We start from the raw sequence: 20,819 nt of genomic DNA on the forward strand, positions 1-20,819 counted from the left end.
TTCTAATTTTTGTTACCAGAATAGAAGTAGTGTTTTTCTTTATGATTCATTGATTTTTACTGTATTTACAGAGTTGGCAACTATCTACTTTCAGAACACCTAGTTTCAGAACATTTCCATTATCTCAAAAAGAAACCTTGTACCCATTTATAGTCCCTCTCTATTCCTATCCATAGCCTTAGGCAATCTTTCATCTACTTTCTGTCCCTTTAGAATTGCCTTTTCTGGGTATCTCATATATGTGGAGTTAAATATGTTCCTTTGTGTCTGGTGTCTTTCACTGAGCATAATATTTTCAAAGTTCATACATGTTGTAACTCAGTTCCTTCTTATTGCCAAATAGTATTCCATTATATTGCTATACCACATTTTGTTTATTCAGTTGATGGGCATTTGGATTTTTTCTATTTATGAAAAATTGTGAACAATGAGGCTATGAACATTTGAGTATGAGTCTCTGTACAGATATATGTTTTTATTTCTGCTGGGTATATACTTCAGAGTAGAACTGTTGGGTGATATGGTAACTCTATGTTTAATATTTTAAGAAATGGCCATCTGTTTCTCCAAAGTGGCTGCACCATTTTACATTCCCACTTGCAATGTATGAAAAACTGTACTTTTAATCTCTCTGAAATGACAGCATAAATAGGACAAACCAAGCAATTTTGACCAAAAAGAAAGCATATTTTTCTCTGCTTGGGAGATGGAAGGAGAGGAGATGATTTTCTTCTGTGCTGCTTTTTGAATCTCTTATTTCCTGTTCCACAGCCTCCCTGGAGCTAGAGCAGGCATGAATGTGTTCAGCAATCAATGGAGTTAAAATGAACACTAAGTTGCCAAGGCCTCCCTCATTATGATGAAATACCCCTCCCTGTGCTCACACACACATACAAGCTTAATTTTTAAAACCACTTGTTAATTCTCAATACAAAGAGTAAAACACTTATCTTCCTCACCTTCTATTTTTTAATAGAGCATAAGTTTCTCTATTATTCACAGTTCAGACTGCTACAAAAATGCTTCAGCTAAAAGAAGGAATAATGCCTTTCACATTATTATATTCAAATATGAATTTAGAAAAGAGAGGACTGGAAGCATATTTAGTTTCTCTTTAACTGCCAATTTCATATAACTGACAACATGAATTATATGACACAAAATCTATTCATTATTCTATCCATTCAAGATCAAGCTGAGGTTTAAAGCAGACTAATGGCTGTCACATGAAGCTACTGTTTGTCAGTCTTCAGTGAACTCAAGCAAAAAACAAGGAAATTGGAAATGGACAACATAGTGAGTCAAAGAATATTCACATTGTGGGGAAGCAGCCCCTGAAGAAAAGAAGCTTCTTGTGTGGAATTTGGCAGTGGTACAAGTTATTCAAGGAAATGCATGTTAGTGTTAAAAAGTTATTCTGTTATTTCAAGGGCAGAGTAGGTCGGAAACTATGTCATATTCTATTGCCTGCTTAGGTGCAAAACTTCACACCACTACCACATTATATTGTCAAATATTCTGGACTTTAAAAAAAACAGTTATGTATCCACTTTTCTTTTTAGTCTATGTTGTAGTATAAGTTGAGTAAGAAAAGAAGCAATATAAATAAAATTCTAGAAAAGAATTTCTCTCCTCAGAGATCCCCAAATGAATAATTTTCTCTATCTATTCTGTTCAAGGGGGTCACATTTTCCTTAACCCTTAACCTATAGAACAAAAGAGAACCTATAGAGCAAGAGAGTGGATCCTACTCTCAGACGGGAGGGAGAAAATCTTGATTTCATTCAGAGATGCTTGATTCATTCAGAGAAATGAAGTGATGATAAAAGCAGAATGAGACTTTTCAGTCAATTCTATGGAGAAAAGAGAAGACACACCTATCCTATGAGAGGGTGAAGGCCAAAAGAGAGAACTACAAAATATCCTGTCTAGGGATGGATTTCCACTTTCCTTAGCACCCAAGAAAAGATTAGGTGTAAGATTCTATGGGATTCCTTCTGCTTGAATTCCATAGTACAGTGCAATGCTCCAAAGATCACAGATTTTGGAAACAGATAGATCTACATTAGTCTTTAGGGTCTGGCTATCCTTAGTAAGCATTCTCTAAATGGTGGTCATCTTAGTTTGGATTTCCTCAGAAACAGACCCTGAGACAAGACTTCAAATGCAAGTAGTTTACCTGGGGGTAAAGAAAGCTGACAAGGAAGTGGGAACATGAGGTAGAAAAGGGAAGGCAGCTGACATAGATGTTTGATCAAGCCAGCTACAACTGTGGGCAACTGGAGTTGGATTCTGAAGAAATTCTAGGTGCTAGTGGAAAACATACACCTTAGAGTCATCCCATCTGAGAGATGAAAGAACTAAGCTGCTTACGTACCAACTCCAGTTGGTCATGGAGGGTTGCTCTTGGTGTCATTACTGTGGCAAAGGGCTTCCAAGCAAAGAATTGCAGATGCTGACAGCTGGAAGTCCAGCCAATGCACACAGAAATGAAGGTGAGGAAATGTGGACGGGTCAGTTGCAGTGGTATAAGAAGAAAAAAGGAGAACATGCTCCTTTAGGGTGCAGTGACCTCATCTTCTGTTGTTTCCCAGTGCTGTCAGATTTTAGGCACTCAATAAATGATGTGTTGACTAAATATGATAACTAATGAATGAAATGAGTTAGCTTTAAATCTTGGCTCCATCTTTTATGAAAAACCTCTTTCCTCATATATAAAAACAAATCTCATTCCACAAAATAATAAATAAAAGAATCTAACATAGTACCTGACCCACAGCAGAGACTGACACATATAAATAATGCTCTATAAATAATTTTATTTATTTAAATATAAATAATGTATTTTTTTCTTTTTTATACCATGGAATCCTCCTCTGTTTATTTTGCCTTCTCTGTTAAAGAAGCAAGGTGGCAGTAGTACTTTGCAGGGCCTGAGTTCAGAAATTTGCAATATGTGTTGGCCCACTGGAGGGGGTCTACACCAACTGTCCTTCTTAAAGGTCAAATTTATTGACTTACATATGTAGGGGAAACTGTGATAGTAACGCTTTCAAGGGAGCGCCAACAACTGATTTAATTGTAGACTTTGAGCCAAGAGCACCACCATGCAACTATGAATGTAGTCCTAAAGAATAACACTCATTCTCTTAACCTTCCTCCTGCTGCCTTACACTTAGATCAATGGCTGCCTTGTTTTTGCCCTGCTACTCACTAGCTGATACTCAAAAGTAAAAATATAAAAAATAAACAAAAGCAAAAGCAAAGCATGAGAGAAAAGAGTCTATTTTCTGCCTTCTCATTCTCAAAAGTTTGCACACTCTCCTATTCTTTTAATTGTCTATCTCAACGCCCAACATGTATATTTATTTCTGGAATGCAGCCAGATCCTGGGTCTGAATTCCAGAAGCTCATTTCCCAGTTTCCATGAGACAAGGCCTCAAAAATGTGAACCTCTCAGAGGACACATGCAAGATGATAAAAGCTTACATTGTACACACACAACTTCTTTCATTAAAAATTTTAACTTTTCAAAGGAAAAGAGAAAGGCAATTGATTCTAGAGTCCAATTTTTCTTCTTACCTTCTAGCAAATGTGTGGCTCAGGATACACTTTAATATACAAAGTGCTAAGCACTTTGACTAACCTGAAGAATGCTTATTTCCACTTAAATTGCCTGGGTTTTGACTTCAAATTCATGTCACAATGATTTTTAAATTTTGAGATCTTTAGAATACTAGGATCTGTCTGTACCAGGTTTCCAGGAACCAAGAATGAGTGAGAGATGAGGCCAATTGAGCCAAGACCCTAGCAGGTAGCAATGGCTTTGAGGGTAACAACTGTACGTGAAGTTCCCAGGATCGTGCCAAGAGAGTATACTATTAGGAAAGCCGGAGAGTAGGCCTTGCAGGGAAAGTGAATGCTAGTGACCATCATGAAACCAGAGCAGACAGATTGAGCGTGGACACAGCCAACTCAGCAGTAGATGAAGCTGGATGAGCACAGCAGATGTACTACATTTTGAACTAAGCAAGGGCTAGAAAGGGACAAACAAAATGAGATAAAGTTTGGTGTAATGAGCACTCCTTCATAAAAGACAATCAGTTGTGGTGCCCAGCTCATAACCGGGGCTCATCAGCATGTCGGGAGGCATGAACCTAATGTGCCCCAGCAGATCATTGTTCTATCAGTTTGCAACTTATGTCTGATTCCCTCTTTTAACTGGTTTCAGTCCCTGTTAGCTTTAAACCATCTAATGTTCGTCTAGTATTTCTCCTTGAGTACCAGGCCTTGGGGGCTTTTTCATGGCCTATCCATGTGATGGAATATACCCCACCCAAACAATCAGAGTGGTCAGAGTCTAGCAGAAGTAAAAAGCAGCAGGAAGCAGCACCTGGGAAGATGCAGAGAGCCCAGTTGAACTCCCAGTGTTAATAGATGTAGATGTGCACCGCCCCCACCCTCCGCCATTTCACCAAGCAGGGCACCTTAAGGATGCCACCAAGTTGACTGACTGTTGCACACAGTTCATGCATTCCACTTTTTTTTTTTTTTTTTTACCAGTTTATCAAGATATGGGGTAACATAGATGGAAGGGTTCTTTGGCATCACAAAGTGACAATGCAGTTTTTACTTTGAAAGAAATTTTTCAGGCTGAAAGTTAAAAAGGTCTTAGATGTGTACCTTAGTAGTTTTATGACCTTCAGCAAGAGTCCAGTCTCTCCATCTATAGGACTTCCCAGAGTTTTGTAATGCTTACATGAGCTAGCATGCCTGTTACAGAGCAGGACCTCAGTCAAGTTACTTACAGCACGGTGATAAAAGCAACCCAGGAAGTCTTGTCAATTGAGAGTGAAAAATAACCCAAGAGATCAAGAGTTATGGGGTGGAGGGGGAAAACTCTCCCAACAGCAAAGAGAGTATTTACTGTTTCTTTGTGCATCATTCCCTAAGTTACTATGATGTTGACAGTTGTCTTTTGGTTAACAGTTGTCTTTTGGAAAGCCCTGTCCTGTTGTAGACCCAGGAAGTGCCTTAGAAATGTACATGAGAGGGAGGAAGAAGGTGGCTTTAAGAGCCAGTACTAAAAACCTCCCAGGGTTTAAGTACCTGCCATGGGTCTGTCCATTTCACCATGAATAGAGAAAGACTCTTGGTGCGATCTACCCTCACACCCTGCATTTAGATCCAGTCCAAGGTCCTTTCCACAGCCTGCAAGGCCTTATGTGATCTGACCTCAGCCTACCTTTCCATTTCTCATACTACTCTCTCGCTTACTGTACTCCAATAACACTGACTTTCTTTTTGTTTCTAGAACTTTCTAAGACTCTCCTACCTCAGCCCAACTTATAAACCTCTTTGCATGTCTGGCTTCTTATTTCTTATTAGGTCTTGGCTCAAATGTCATCTCCTCAGAAAACCCTTCTCTAATCACCATGTGGCATACCTCTACCTCACAGACACTATCACTCTGGAACATATCGTATTGGGTTTTTTTTTTTAATAATACTTACCACACCCTGAAATTAGCATATACAAACATGTTTATTGCCAGTCCCCTTCTGTTGGAATATAAGCTCTATGATGGCAGGGAATAATCTGTTCAGTGTTTCAGTGTGAGGTAGCAACTGCTGGCCATGATACAGAAAATCAGCCAAGTATCATCTTTGGCATATGAGTTGCCTACCTACGCTGGATACCTACAAAGCACTATTGCATAGCTTATACTATGTTGGATACTTATAACAACTTCATTAGGTAAGAATGTTCCTCTTTTTTTTTTTTTTTTTTTGAGACAATGTCCGGCTCTGTCACCTGGCTACAGTGCAGTAGCACAATCTTGGCTCACTGTAATCTCCACCTCCTGGGCTCAAGCGATCCTCCCACCTCAGCCTCCTGAGTAGCTGGGACCACAGGCATGCACCACCATGCCTGGCAAATTTTTGTATTTTTTGTAGAGACAGGGTTTTGGCATGTTGCCCAAGCTGGTTTTGAACTCCTGGACTCAAATGATCCACCTGACTCATCCTCCCAAAGTGCTAGGATTACAGGTGTGAGCCACCATGCCTGGTGCCTTTGAAAGATGAGAAAACTGGCCGGGCGCGGTGGCTCATGCCTGTAATCCCAGTACTTTGGGAGGCCGAAGCGGGCGGATCACGAAGTCAGGAGTTCAAGACCAGCCTGACCAATATGGTGAAACCCCATCTCTACTAAAAATACAAAAATTAGCCAGGCATGGTGGCCCATGCCTGTAGTCCCAGCTACTTGGGAGGCTAAGGCAGGAGAATCGCTTGAACCCGGGAGGTGGAGGTTGCAGTGAGCCAAGATCATCGTGTCACTGCACTCCAGCCTGGGCGACAGAGCAAGACTCCGTCTCAAAAAAAAAAAAAAAAGAAAGAAAGAAAGATGAGGAAACAGGAAACTGAGGTTCAAGAAGGCTGTTACTTGCCGTGGTCACATAGCCAGTAAAAGCTAGGGTAGAAATAAAACTTGTTTATTCCCACTCAGAGCCCTATATTGTCTGGGATGTAAGCTTTTTTCTATGCTGGAAAACCTCACTTAAAATGAAAAATATATATATATATGCATATATATAACATAGAAATTACAAATATAAATTAATATACATGCACCAAAGGGCATTCAAAAATAAAGGTTTAGGCCAGGCGTGGTGGATCACTCCCGCAATCTCAGCACTAAGGGAGGTTGAGGTGGGCAGATCACTTGAGCTGAGGAGTTTGAGACCAGCCTGGGAAACATAGCAAAACCCCACCTCTACAAAAATTAGCCGGGTGTGGTGGTGTCCACCTTTAATCCCAGCTACTTGGGAGGTTGAGGTGAGAAGATCACCTCAGCTCAGGGAGGTCAAGTTTGCAATGAGCTGTGATCATGCCACTGCACTCTAGCCTGGGTGACAGAATGAAGTCTTGTCTCAAAATAAATAAATAATCTCATACATCTCCAAGAAAAAAATACTGCTGAAAATGGAGAAGAAAACAAATAGATATTGAGGAATGAAAAAATGTAGTTGACATAAGTGCAAATTCAGGTTCAGATGCCCAGGACAGAGTGTTCTGTACATCGGTCTGCCAAATCAGGAAAGCTTCCTCTGAAGGCAGAAAAGAATCACTTCCATTCTACAAACCAAGATCCACAGCGTACCCATGTAGCCTTTGTGGAGAAAGTCATTAGAAGAGGGGGAGAAACAGTGCTTAGATTTAGTAGAGAATCTTCGCCTCATTTTGTTTCATTGAAAAGTGCCTGGGATGTCAGAGCACAAGAGATGGATGGACTCCTGGGATGAACCAAGTGGGAGAACAAGGACTCTGCACTGTGGCCCTTTGGATAAGATGTTCACTGTTTGGAACTACATCAAAGGGAGAGATGTGGAAGAGTCTGTCTATGGATTAGTTAAGATCCAGCATGTCCTTTGAGGTTTTGTTTTTTCAAAAATTGATAGAAAGTCTCTCATTATGCCTCTCCAATCACACTGTGGGCTCACTAAAATGAGATGAATATTTCTTAAAATAAATTGTGTCCCCTGCATAGAAGGCAAAGCCTTGGGAATCTATTAGCTGTGAAAGAAAGCAGAGTTCTTACTGATGCTAAGACCCATTTGGTACAGCATGTCAGCATGCTACTTGAATAAAAGTTATTTCCAACAACAATGATAGGAAATATCAAAATTAATTTGTGCTAAAAAATGCGTAAGACTTTAAAATAATAATTTTTAAAGGTTTAAAAGTTAAAGAAAAACATGAGTTTCCCTTTTTTCTCAATCTAATTCAATTCAACAGACATTTACCAAACATTACATATGTGCATATGAAAGACATGGTCAGACTGAGCCCAACTTAACCTGCTTGCCTTAGTTTTTAAACAGGTTTTTCTAGTAACCTGTGTGCACACTGGCCTAGGTAGCTTCTAACAAAGATTTTTAAGAATATCCTCTCTAATACTTATCTTCCTCTTTATTCATTCACATTTTCATTTTCATAATTGTTACGTATAGTTTAAGCACCATGAATAATAAAAAGAAAAGGAGGAAGGAAAGAAGGGAAGGGGAGAGAGAGAGAGAAAAGGAATCAATGAAGGGTCTTTAGCTTCTGGAAGGTAACAGTCTAACAGGGGAGCTAGGGTTCATAGAAAAGTATAAAGGGTGAGGCCGGGCACGGTGACTCACGCCTGTAATCCCAGCACTTTGGGAGGCCGAGGTGGGCGGATCACAAGGTAAGGAGATCGAGACCATCCTGGCTAACACGGTGAAACCTGTCTCTACTAAAAATACAAAAAATTAGCCGTGCGTGGTGGCGGACGCCTATAGTCCCTGCTACTCAGGAGGCTGAGGCAGGAGAATGGCGTGAACCCGGGAGGTGGAGCTTACAGTGACCCGAGATCGCACCACTGCACTCCAGCCTGGGCGACAGAGCAAGACTCTGTCTCCAAAAAAAAAAAAAAAAAACTATAAAGGGCACAATCAGAGAAAGCAATTACTTCCTTACTAGCTGGGGCTTTACATACACACAGATACACACATACTCTCAATTTGCTAAGACTGAAACCATCTTGGCAACTTTTTTTGCATCTCAGTTTTCTCTCTGTGTACGAAGAAAGTTATTACATGATTGCTAATTTTCCTATAGCTGTACAATCCTGTAAGTCATTTAACATTTATTAAGCATTTGCTATGTGTAAATGAGAAAGATTTTGCTAAGAGAAGAAATATATACAGCATGAGTAAAACCCATCTGGCCTTAACGAGTACAATTTATTGGCAGGACGCCAAATGCAAACAACTACCTTTATAGGACCTTTATATACCTGTATAATAAAAAGCCACTGGGAAGCCGAGTGGGGTGGCTCACGCCTGTAATCTCGGAATTTTGGGAGGCCGAGGTAGGTACATCACTCGAGGTTGGGAGCTTGAGACCAGCCTCACCAACATAGAGAGACCCCGTCTCTACTAAAAATACAAAATTAACCGGGTGTGGTGGCGCATGCCTGTAATCCCAGCTACTTGGGAGGCTGAGGCGGGAGAATCGCTTGAACCCAGGAGGCAGAGGTTGCAGTGAGCCGAGATCGTGCCATTGCACTCCAGCCTGGGCAACAAGAGCGAAACTCCATCTCAAAAACAAAAAATAATAATTAAAATAAAAAATAAAGCCACTGGGGAGATAAGAGGAAAGAAGAATGAATGCAAAGGCAGGACAAAGATAGATTGAACGATAAGGGAAGAAACAAACTAGCTGAAGAGCAGCAGAGAGATGAGGCTACCCTAGTAGGAAGGGCAAAGGATGTTAAAGGAAAAAGCAAGAAAGGGAAAAAGTCAGAAAGGATTGGCTATTTTAAAAGGTCAGAATAACAAGCTGATCTAATGTGGTAGTTGGAAGGAGACGAAAAAGATGACTTTGGGTCCTCAACCAGATCCAGGTCTTGGGGAACTGCCTAAAAATCCATTTCAAATTGAACTCAGGGGCTGGGCGCGGTGGCTCACGCCTGTAATCCCAACACTTTGGGAGGCCGAGGTGGGTGGATCACGAGGTCAGGAGATCGAGACCATCCTGGCTACTATGGTGAAACCCTGTCTCTACTAAAAATACAAAAAATTAGCCGGGCGTGTGGCAGGCGCCTGTAGTCCCAGCTACTTGGGAGGCTGAGGCAGGAGAATGGCGTGAACCCAGGAGGCGGAGCTTGCAGTGAGCCGAGATCGCGCCACTGCACTGCACTCCAGCCTGGGCGACAGAGTGAGACTCTGTCTCAAAAAAAAAAAAAAAAAAAAAAAAAAAAAAAATTGAACTCAGGACTGTGGCTGAAGAACTGGTAAAATGAGCCTTAAGCACCTCCCCCTCGCCTCCATAGATAAAGAATGGAAAGCTGTTGATGAAATAGAGTCAGTGAGTCAAGTCTTGGTGGACAAGGAGGCTAAGATTTGGATTGATAGAAAAAAGGTGGTGATATTACAGGTGGAGGAAGCAGTTTTGGAGAAGGAGAGGTGACAGTGTGGAAGATGGAACCAGCAAGATTTATAATGAGATGGCATAGAGATAGTCCAGCTAGAGCACAGATACCTTCCAGGGGAGTAGAAATCAGAAATATAAGCACTGTTGGAGGAGTGCTTTGACCAGCACATTGCTGAGTGTTGATGATGTAAGAGACAAAAGAGACCAGGGCAGTGGCCTACCTTTTAATTCTGAAGTCCATGTTTGAAAAGCACAAAGAAATGCCTCTACAGGTGGAGACACCATGAACATATTTGCCAAGAACAGCAGGTGTCCCCTTATTTTATGGGTCTTGAACTACTTAAAGCAGTTGACTGAGCAGTACTCAGACCTATTTTATGGAATCTTATTGGACTATGTATTTTTTTAAATTCCCCCGAATAGATTTAAAAACTTATATAATGAAATATCAATCCCATATTTCACTCAGATAATAGCTCTAGAATCTAGAGAGAGCCAAATGTTCAGTAGGCAATGGAGACTGAATGGCATAGGGTGTGAGGCACATGGACTCTGGAACCAGAATGCATGAGTTCAAATCCTGACTGCATCACTTAGTAGCTATGAGAGCTTCAGCAAGTTACTCAAATTAATTCTGGGTGCGTGTCCCACATATAACATTGGGATAAGAGTGTTACCCTCTCTGTGAAGTTGTGGAAATTAAATGGGTGAACACGTAGATCTCTTGGAATAGAGCCTGGAACATCACAAACACTAAATAAGTACCGGCAGTTGCTGCTGTTGTTGTTTATTGTTGTTACTTGGCTTATGAGCCCTGGGAGCAGGTGCATCTCTTCTGCAGGTGGAACTGCTTTTCTGAGCTACAATACAGAGTAAGTGAATCATAATAAAATCATGCCACCAACTTCCTGGACTATTGAATTACCTGAGCATCCACTTACAATGACAATTTTTTAAAAGTTACCCTTTCTTTTTGAAGTTCACAGATTACAGAGGCGCTTTCCACAACCCCACCTTTCCTTTCCAAGGATATTAAATCCCAAAGAAAGCAATTCAAAAATGATTTATTCTATTGTTACCCTTTGTAGATCCTTTATGGCCATTCATTCTCCTGCCTCATTTATATCTAAAGAAAAATGATACTTCATTTATTATATTGCCATCCATAACCTGGCAGTTTATAGCTGCCTTGTATAATGTGTATGTGCCTTTCATATGTGTGACTCAATGTGTACTATCCCTTCCCTTCCCCTACAATGGAGGGTCACCCTAACTTGGGAGAATAGTAGACATCTGGTTAGCAGTGTATGAGCTAATGTGCATTTTCTTTCATTGTCTTAGAGAGAAGATCTAGTATACGCATGATCAGCCACTACATTTCACTTTAGTCTCATCCCTGGTACTGCCTTAATTACATAGACTTCTACCAATGCTCAAATGCCTGGTGGCAGGCAAAATAATGCCCTGTCTCCCCTAAGACGTCTGCATTCTAATCCCTGAAACCTGTGAATATGTCAGGTTATTTAGTAAGGGTGAATTAAGTTTGCAAATACAATTAAGGCTATTAACCAGCTGATTTTAAAATAGGGAGATTATCCAGGATTATCCTGGTAGGTCCAAGGTACTCACAAGAGGCCTTAAAAGTGAAAGAGAGAGGCAGTCAGAGGTCAGCTGCAGGGTGAGAAGGACTCAACCTGCTGTTGCAGACTTTGAAGATGGAGGAAGGGGACCATGAGCCAGGGAATGTGGGCAGCCTCTAGAAGCTAGATAGGGCAAGAAAACACATCTTCCCCTAGAGCCTCCAGCAAGGAACACAGCCCTGCTGACACACTGACTTTAGCTCAGTGAGATCTGTGTGAGGTGTGTCACCTACAGAACTGTAAGTTGTGTTGTTTTTAAGCCATAAGTTTGTAGTAATTTGTTACAGCAGCAATAGGAAACTAATACATGCCCCACATGGAGGTCTGCCTGGCATCCTCATCGGTTCTGTTTGGTCTTTTGCTTATTAATTCAGTAAAAGTTATTGAGTGCCTACTCTGTGCCAGGCACTGTGCTAGATCCTGAAAATGCAAAATGAGTAAGACACAGCCATGCCCTTTCATTTACTCAACAAACATTTGTGTACCTAGGCTCTGATTTAGATGTGATAGAGATGAGAAAAAAAAATAGTCCCTGCCCTAAAAAGGCTCACAGACTTCTGAGAAGGCAATCAACGAAATAAAATTTTATGATTCAATGTAATACATGCATAATATGGAAGTGTAGAAGGGAGACCACGGAACTCAACTTGGGTGACATCAGAAAAACCTCAGAGAGAAGAAGAAATGGAGCTTTAAAGAGTTTGCCAGACAGACAACATGGGGGAAGATGTTCAAGAGCTTCGGAACAATGCGACTCTTGGAATGCAACAAGTGCAAATGAGGAACATTTAAACAGAGTTTAAAATTTTTTACTTCATTTTAGTTACCTTTAATTGAAATAGAAATAGTCACATGTGACTGTGGGCCACCATATTGGACAGAGCACATTGGACCAGATTGGATCCTTGAAAGAAAGGAGATTGCCTTCTCTTTTCCCTCTTCCCTGCTTCTTACTGACTGGAAAGCAGATGTGGTGGCAAGTCACTTGGACCATGAAGATGAGATATCACTCCAGGATGGAAGTAAGAAAATAGAAGGAACTTGGGTCCCTGACATCATAGAGCCATCTTTTGGTTTGGCTTATGCTCAGACTGTTATGTCAGAGAAATAAATTCCTATATTATTGTTATTTTGGATCTTTTTACAGCAGCCAGACCTGTCTCCTACTACACATGTCTGCTAGAATAATGAAAAGCAATAATCATAATCTTTGCTCCTTCTGTGTACTAGACACTAACCTAAATGCATGGTTGCATTTAAACACAACCCATTAAAGTAGATAGTAGGATAGCCCCATTCTGCAGGTAAAATGGAGGCTTAGAGAAGCTGGCTCATTAGTGGGAGGATTAGACCTTTCTGTCAGCAAACTGTCAGATACTGTCGTGTATAGATACAGAATATTTTATCATTAAGGGACAGGCAAATTGTGTACAACTAGACTTTTTAAATGCCGAGACAATATTTATGTTCATTGCAGAATTATCTGTCGTTATTCAGCAACCATGCCCTCTTTCTTCCTGCAAAAAGAACCTCAAATCATTCAAACAGTGGGCAATGATTCCTTGACTTCAGGAAGAGTAGGTCCTTATTGTAGAAACCTGTGAAAGAAATCCTAATCAGTCTGTATTAATCACTGGCATTTCTTACCAGTGATTGGCCTAAAGACAGGCATAGGGTACAGTTCTGGTTAATGAGATGTAAGCAAAGGTCTAATGAGAAACAAAAAGCCAAAAACCTGTCTGGAATGAAGATGCAATCAATGCTGGAGTTGTGGGATCCATCATGCAACCATGAAGACAAAGCCAACATCATAAGAATGGCAGAGTGGAGAGATAAGTGGGGTCCTTGATCACATTATTGAGCTGCTGCTCCCCTTGCCTGGAAAATCTACCTCCAAACTTCTTGTAATATGAGAAAAACAAACCCCAATTTACTGAGAGCCACTATAAACTCGGTTTTGAATTTTTTTCACAGGGGGAAGCCTTCCTAACTGACACACACGTATGCACATCCTTTTGTTTTACTTAAGAAAGTTAAGGAAAAGTCATACAACTTATAATGGTGTCCCGTGCACTCGTGGCTTATCACTGTGAAACCCAGTTCTCCCTGGCTCATCCACAGTAAGAATTACTTCAGTAATTTGAAAAATAACCTTTTGGAATTATTTCTGGGGATATGAAAAGTAACCTGAACCGATAACAGAGCTCAAATGCAATCCATATTACCTTCTTCCCACCCTCAAACTAAAAATTTTTTCTCCCTTAATTACAAATGTTTCTTGATGAATGCACATGTGTGAAAAGCCATTATGATCTATTGTATCAGACTATTAAATATTCTAAAAATTTAAAAGCAATATTATAACAAGTAATGTTAATCTGTAGTTTAAGAGAAAAATAGAAATATTAACCCCAGTACATAAATATTTCATTGGTATGACTACCCACACCAAAAGATAAATGAAGAATTGAGGTATGCTGCAGGATGACTAAGGTTTAAAAAGGGATTCAAATATACAGATAAATAGGAGAGGCAGAAATGTTTTGATCTTGAGTTATGCTGAAAGCTGATTTAATTCTCCTTTCTGAGTGTGGGGGAAAAAAGCAACACATGGTATTTATGCAATCTATTATCCAGAATTATAAGCAAATTTAAAATATTTTTAGATGCTATTTTCAGTTAAAGAGAGAAAAAGCAGATATTTCTGAATGCACAAATATATACCATGCCACCATCTTAACCATGTTATTAATCTTTAATCTGATTTATAACTGAAAAGCTCATGTGGTAACTGATTGTATGCGATTTCATTCACAAAAAGAGAAGATTATCCATCAAACAGGCATATTTTTCTTCGGATTTCATAGAATAAATGAGCTAGACACATTTTTCTTTCAAATACCAGGCTATCCAAAATATTTCTAGATAATCAGAAAGGCATGAAACAGCAAATTAAGTTATATTAAGGCAGTTCTCATTATTTTGCATTTTTGACAAATCTGACAAGTTGAAAAAAACAATTTGAATAAAGGCAATATTGGAAAAAGAAACATACCTTAGAGATGATTAATGGTTCTCCGTGCTCCAGGCCACCTTTTAGAGTAAAACCCCAGGGAGCTCCTCCCTCCAGGAATGCCTCCAGATAAATGTACCTTCCCTTGGTGGCCGTGTTAGAGTTTAATGTGGCACTAGGCTTGTGGAAGTTTTCAGTGGTCCTCATCATGCCAAACACATGATCCCTCAAGTTAAATTTAAAATGCCTGAAGCAAACTCAGGCAAGCAGTGCTTCTACAGCACAAGTTGTCCCATCCTTCAGGACACACAATGGCCAAAAGAGAGGTTTGGAGAAGCAAATTCTTCCATACGTAAAATGTTCTTCCAAGCTGAACTCCAAGATGCTGAACCAGAAGGAATTTTCACTTCAACATTTCTGAATGTAAATCCTCCTCCAGGAATTCTGGGTTCTCACTGAAGCCCCCAAGTGGTATACATCTCTACTCCGTTCGTCAAAACTTCCTTCAGTGGCGCTCTGAAGATTGCTTTTCTGAGCTTTTATTTCACACATACACACACTAAAACCATTTCTGCCTATTTTACAGAGAAAATTAAAAGCTTCTTACAATATAGTAAGAAAATCACAAATACTCAAAGGAATACCTCATTTTTGATTGATTATCAACCCTTTCTTCCTCTCGGAGTGAAATTTACCATTACAATAGCCTCCTCCCTCCCCAGAAGTAGCTTAAAAAGAAAGAAAGCACTTACTATGCTTCGGCTCACTTCAGAATTTTCTAACTTGTCCCGAAGAGACAGAGAAGCTGTGCTAAAACTTTTTACTTCTTTTTTTCAACAATCAGTTCATAGTTTGTTTCTTAGGAGAGAAAAAAAGCTTTTGCAGGATGTAGAGAAAATGAAAAAGCACGGTAAATTAATCCTCAATGGAAAAAATATGAAGGAGGCAGCTCAGTTCTTTTCTTTGGTATTTTCAGTGATGATCAGCCACTGCTGCGGCCGCCACAGCCACTTGCCTCCTCTTGAGAGAAAGAGTAAGGAAGTTAGAGGAACATGGATTAAGGCAAAGTGAGGCATTGCAACCTTTCTGCACAGTAAGCACTGCCATGCAGAATTCAGCTCACCACAAAGACCTGACAATTCAAACAGTCTTACAGTTAATAACACGTAGAAAGTTAAAAATACTATACAGATGGCTAATTGCCAAGGGATAGAAAATAGTTCCTAGAATAGCCCCGCCTCATACCAATTAAAGGAGAATTTCAGGGAGTGAGACATAGGCATTTGTGTTTTTAAAAACCCTCCAGGCAATTCTGCTGTGCAGCCAAGTTTGAGAAGCAATGCCTAAGTGATTTGGGTAAACGTTTAAGTACATGTCAAGGTGGTGGCACAAGGGCTTTTTTTTTTTCGTTAGAAGAAAATACTACCAAGTGTAATATATGAAATGGGACTTTCCAATCAAAGTTCTGCTTGTTTGACTCAATAAAAACAGGAGGTGGGGTTTTTTTTCTAGGTTTTCATTGTTATCTACTCCAAGATTGTTATCCACTCTTTAAATGAAAAGAAATCTACAATGCCTTGTGGGTAAGTACTAGGTACTCGGGAAAGAATGTTGTTCTGATTTCATGTTACCAGTGTCATTTTGTAATAATGTTATATACAAATTTAACATTCATACTTTGTATTAAAAATTGGAACAGTAGAAGATAACCATATCTAACCCAGAAGCCTCAGCTATTTAGTTATTGGAACAGATTAGAATTACTTCCAGGTAATATATGTACTAAAACTTTTTTCTGTTTAAAAGTATGGGATAATGAGAATTAAGTTGAAAACTGAAGTTAAAAACTACTGTGGGGCTTGATAACAATTATTTTGGTGTTTGTACTTATAATTAATGAAAGGCTGATATGGAAAGGCAGGTATATGATATCAAACTACACGATATTTAATTTACAACACTGGACAGATATTGTTTGATTTTCAATGGTAACTTCACTTGAAGGGCTCAAAGACAAAAAAAAAAAAAAAAGTAAAACCTTATGTAATGGTAGTATGTGAATGGAAACATAAGGAAACCTAAGGTGTACCAAATGAAAGTATGTGGTAAAAATTGGCTGATTCTTAAGGGTAATTTACGCAATTTCTATTGTGGTTTTCTTTTACAGCTTAATTTGTAAGTTAGAATAAATGGAGAAACATTAGCTTTTCTTTCATTTCAAAGAACATATGTATTTTAAATAAAAGTCCTAAGTAAATGAACAGCTTTCTTTCTGAAAAAATTAATTTATGAGGCTCTTATTATGTTACTCCTAATACATTTTGTAAAAACTGGGATTTTACAGAATCCACATTTAATATTAAAAGTAACACAGCTATACAAAATTTCAGTTAGGAGGCATAAGCTCAAGAGATCTATTGTACAGCATGATGACCATAGTTATAACAATGTATTGTATATTTGGAAATTGCTAAGATTAGATTTTAAGTGCTCTCACCACAAAAAAAATTAGTATGTGAGGTAATAGGTTAATTCCTTGATTTAGCCATTTTACAATGTATACTTATATCAAAACATCATGTGGTACACCATAAGTATATATAATTTTTAGTTGTCAATTTAAAAAATAATAAACAAAAAAAGTAATGAAGCTAAAGGCAAAGAAAATAAGGAAAAGATAATATGAACCCAGTGCTTGCAGACTGATGAAATCTCCATTTTAGATTATCACCAAAAATATTGAAGAAACAAACATAGAACCGAAATTGATATGTAATCTGAAAAAAAAATGTAAAACTTCATTTTGTGGACCTTCACTATAGCAGTTGATAGACCAGGTTTGGAAGAACTTTTTTCCTCCATCTTCTGTTGATCAGATTCAAAGAATGTTAAAGCTGCAAGAGACAATCCTCCCACGCCCTTGATTTTAGAGGTAAGGACACAGAGGCCACCAGAAGGTTAAATGATCTGACCAGAGTAATCCTGCAAGCAACACAGGCAGGCATGAAATTTAAATCTTCAGACGTTTAGGAATGAAATCCTAGCTTAAGTCAGGTGTTCTGCATAGTTTACGGTGAAAAGACAACTTTCTTTTGGTATAGCACTGCTAATTCATAAGAAGAACTTCTGTTAGGATATGTGATTTGGATGCAAACTCTTAATTACAGAATGCAATCAGACTCTTCTCCCCAAGAAGAGAAAGGCAACTCTATTGTCTCAAGGTGCTGACAGTGGAAAGAAAGGTTAGGATTCTAACTGAGAACAGCATAGGACTCAGGCTTTCTAATAGAGGACTTCTTTTATGCCCCATTCATCATCTTTCTAGGGAACCACTTCTTCCTCGATCCTGTGGTGCTGGTGGGCTGCCCCTGTCCCCGGCTCCAGGGTGGACGTAATGACCCAGGAATCAACCAACCCCTGGCTCAAATGATTGATATGTGGATGGGCATGAGACTTAAGTGTGACCAATGTTATAACTAGAAATTTTACTAGTGCTGTCAAAAAATGGCATTTTCTCCTATGGTTTGCTAGGTTGGTAGATAAAATTTTCGAGTTGCTGGAAGTCTTTTTTTTTTTTTTTTTTTTTTTAATTGAGACAGAGTCTAGCTTTGTCGCCCAGGCTGGAATGCAGGGTGTGATGGTGGCCTACTGTAGCCTCAATCTCCCAGGCTCAAGCAGTGCTCCCACCTCAGCCTCGCAAGTAGCTGAGACTACAGGTGCATGTCACCATGCCTGGCCAATTTTAAAAATTGTTTTGTACAGACAGGGTCTCACTCTGTTGCCCAGGCTGATCTCAAACTCCTGGGCTCAAGTGATCCTTCCGCCTCAGCCTCCCAATGTGCTGAGATTACAAGTGTGAGCTGCCACGCCCCAGCTGGAAGTCATCTTTGATATCACACGCCTGAGAAGGAAACCAGCTCTGAGAAAAGCAGTCTATGATAAGTAGGAGACAGTTCTGGTGATACCATTGAGCCTTGTGCCCAATTGTACCTTACTGAAGCTGGCAATTCTCAAGCTTTTTGGTTTCAGGAACCCTTACATGCTTAAAAATTATTGAAGACTCCAGAGAAATTTTATGTGTTTTGTATTGATCAATATTTACTATATTAGAAAATAGAAAAGAACATTTTAAAATACTTATGTATTAATTCATTTAAAAATAATAAATCTTTATATGTTAAAGTAACATATTAATATTTTTATGAAAAATAATTACATTGTCTCAAACAAAAAATATTACCAAGAAGAGTGGCACTGTTTCACATATTTGCAACTCTCTTTAATGGCCAGGCTAGTAAAAGATGGTTGGATTCTACCATCTGCTTCTGTATTCAATTTGTTCAATATCACATGGCATATAGCCACTGGAAGATTCCCCTATACATTTTTGAGAGAGCAAGTGGAAAAGGTACACAATGTCTTAGTATTATTACAAAAGCAGTTTTGACCCTGAAGACCCTTAACTTTCCAAGTTCCTATGGGATCATAAAACTGGTAATTGTAGGAGTGGGGTGGCTTTAGGCCACCATAAGCAGACGCAGCCAGGCCTAAAGCCACCCCACTCCTACAATTACCAGTTTTATGACCCCATAGGTACCTGTTTATTTTTTCCTTAATCCAGCGGGGGTTGAGTTTCTGCTTCTTGCAACTGAAAGAGTTCAGAGTAATACACAAGGAAACCCTTTCGTGGTTTTTCCTGGTTTGGGAGAAAGTTTAGAGAAGCTTAGCACAGTACCAAAAATGAAGCTTCACATTGTGTTTTTCTATTACTTCTCTCCTTCCTTCTGCCTCTAACTTAGAATTACCCCTGTTTTCTTGATCAGATTCATCCCTTCATGACAAATAGATCCAATGTAGCTTACAACTTTATTTTCTGTCTCTATACGAAAAATTCCCACTGTGAGTTATTGAGCTCATATTGCTGTCATTGTGAATATGGCCCCAGAACAGAAAAATATATCAGTCATATTGACTCTACTACTTGTTTAGCCTCCCTACACCAATCAGTCTGTTAAATGTCATCTTCCTAATCACTGTTTTCACTTTTTAGCAATCACACATCATTGTATTTGCTAACAGCACTGAAGGAAAAATTAAGTTGATCTTTTGAAAATTCCCATTTCTTGATTTTAATTTTTCTTAGTATGCCCTAATGTTTTTCTCTTTATTTTTTGCTAAAACTTTTAATGTGATTGTCAACTTATTGGATTTTTAAAAATGCTTCTAGATGGAATATTTAAGAGATTGAAAAGTCAGTAGGTTATCTCTGAAAATGAAATCAGAGCGACATCTACTGGCTATTCTGGCTCACTAATCGGTAAAGTAAATTAACTGTAGACAATAAATAGGGTTTGTTTTTTTTTTGAGACAGAGTCTCACTTTGTCACCCAGGCTGGAGTGCAATGGCGAGCTCGGCTCAGCTCACTGCAACCTCTGCCTCCCGGGTTCAAGTGATTCTCCTGTCACAGCCTCTCGAGTAGCTGGGATTACAGGCACACACTGCCACACCTGACTACTTTTTTTTTGTATTTTAGTAGAGACGGGGTTTCACCCAGTCTGGCAATTCTCAAGCTTTTTGGTTGAGACCAGCCCAGGCTGGTCTTGACCTCCTCAGCTCAGGCAATCCACCCGCCTCGGCCTCCCAAAGTGCTAGGATTACAGGCGTGAGCCACCGCGCCCGGCCTAATAAATTGTTAAATTATAAGTTTGGAAGTTTATTTAGTCTTTCTTAGAAGGCCTCAGAACAATCCTAAATAGACAAAAATCAATCTTATTTTAAAGTTTGTGCAATCTCTCTAGGCAGCCTTTCACAGGCAAAAAGAATCATGTCTTCACGTGTCTCCTTAAGATTGGGGATCAAAGCGTGATGTCAGCTGATTTAAAACAAAACAAAACAAAAAAACGCCGGGCACGGTGGCTCACACTTGTAATCTCAGCACTTTGGGAGGCCGAAGTGGGTGACTCCTGAAGTCAGGAGTTTGAGACCAGCCTGGCCAACATGGTGAAAACCTGTCTCTACTAAAAATACAAAAAATATTAGCCGGGTGGGGTGGTGCATGCCTGTAGTCCCAGCTACTCGAGAGGCTGAAGCAGAAGAATCGCTTGAACCTGGGAGACAGAGGTTGCAGTGAGGGAGATGGCGCCACTGCACTCAAGCCTGGGTGACAGAGTGAGACTCTGTCTCAAAGAAAAAAGAAAAGAAAAGAA

The 20,819-nt window shown here is 39.5% G+C and overlaps 1 protein-coding gene across 1 annotated transcript in view; it reads right to left on the reverse strand.

The window, feature by feature from the left end:
• SHROOM3 (shroom family member 3) overlaps positions 1–20,819 on the reverse strand; it is a 358,512-nt gene that overhangs the window by 330,529 nt on the left and 7,164 nt on the right. The window contains exons 5-6 of the mRNA XM_063603551.1: positions 15,365–15,632; positions 14,655–15,187 (exon numbers count right to left, since the gene is read on the reverse strand). Of these exons, the coding sequence (XP_063459621.1) occupies positions 14,655–14,822 (168 nt within the window). The 5' untranslated portion in view covers positions 14,823–15,187; positions 15,365–15,632. The remainder of the gene's footprint in view (positions 1–14,654; positions 15,188–15,364; positions 15,633–20,819) is intronic.

Source organism: Pan paniscus, chromosome 3 (genome assembly GCF_029289425.2).
Source record: "Pan paniscus chromosome 3, NHGRI_mPanPan1-v2.0_pri, whole genome shotgun sequence".
Lineage (NCBI taxonomy): Eukaryota > Metazoa > Chordata > Mammalia > Primates > Hominidae > Pan > Pan paniscus.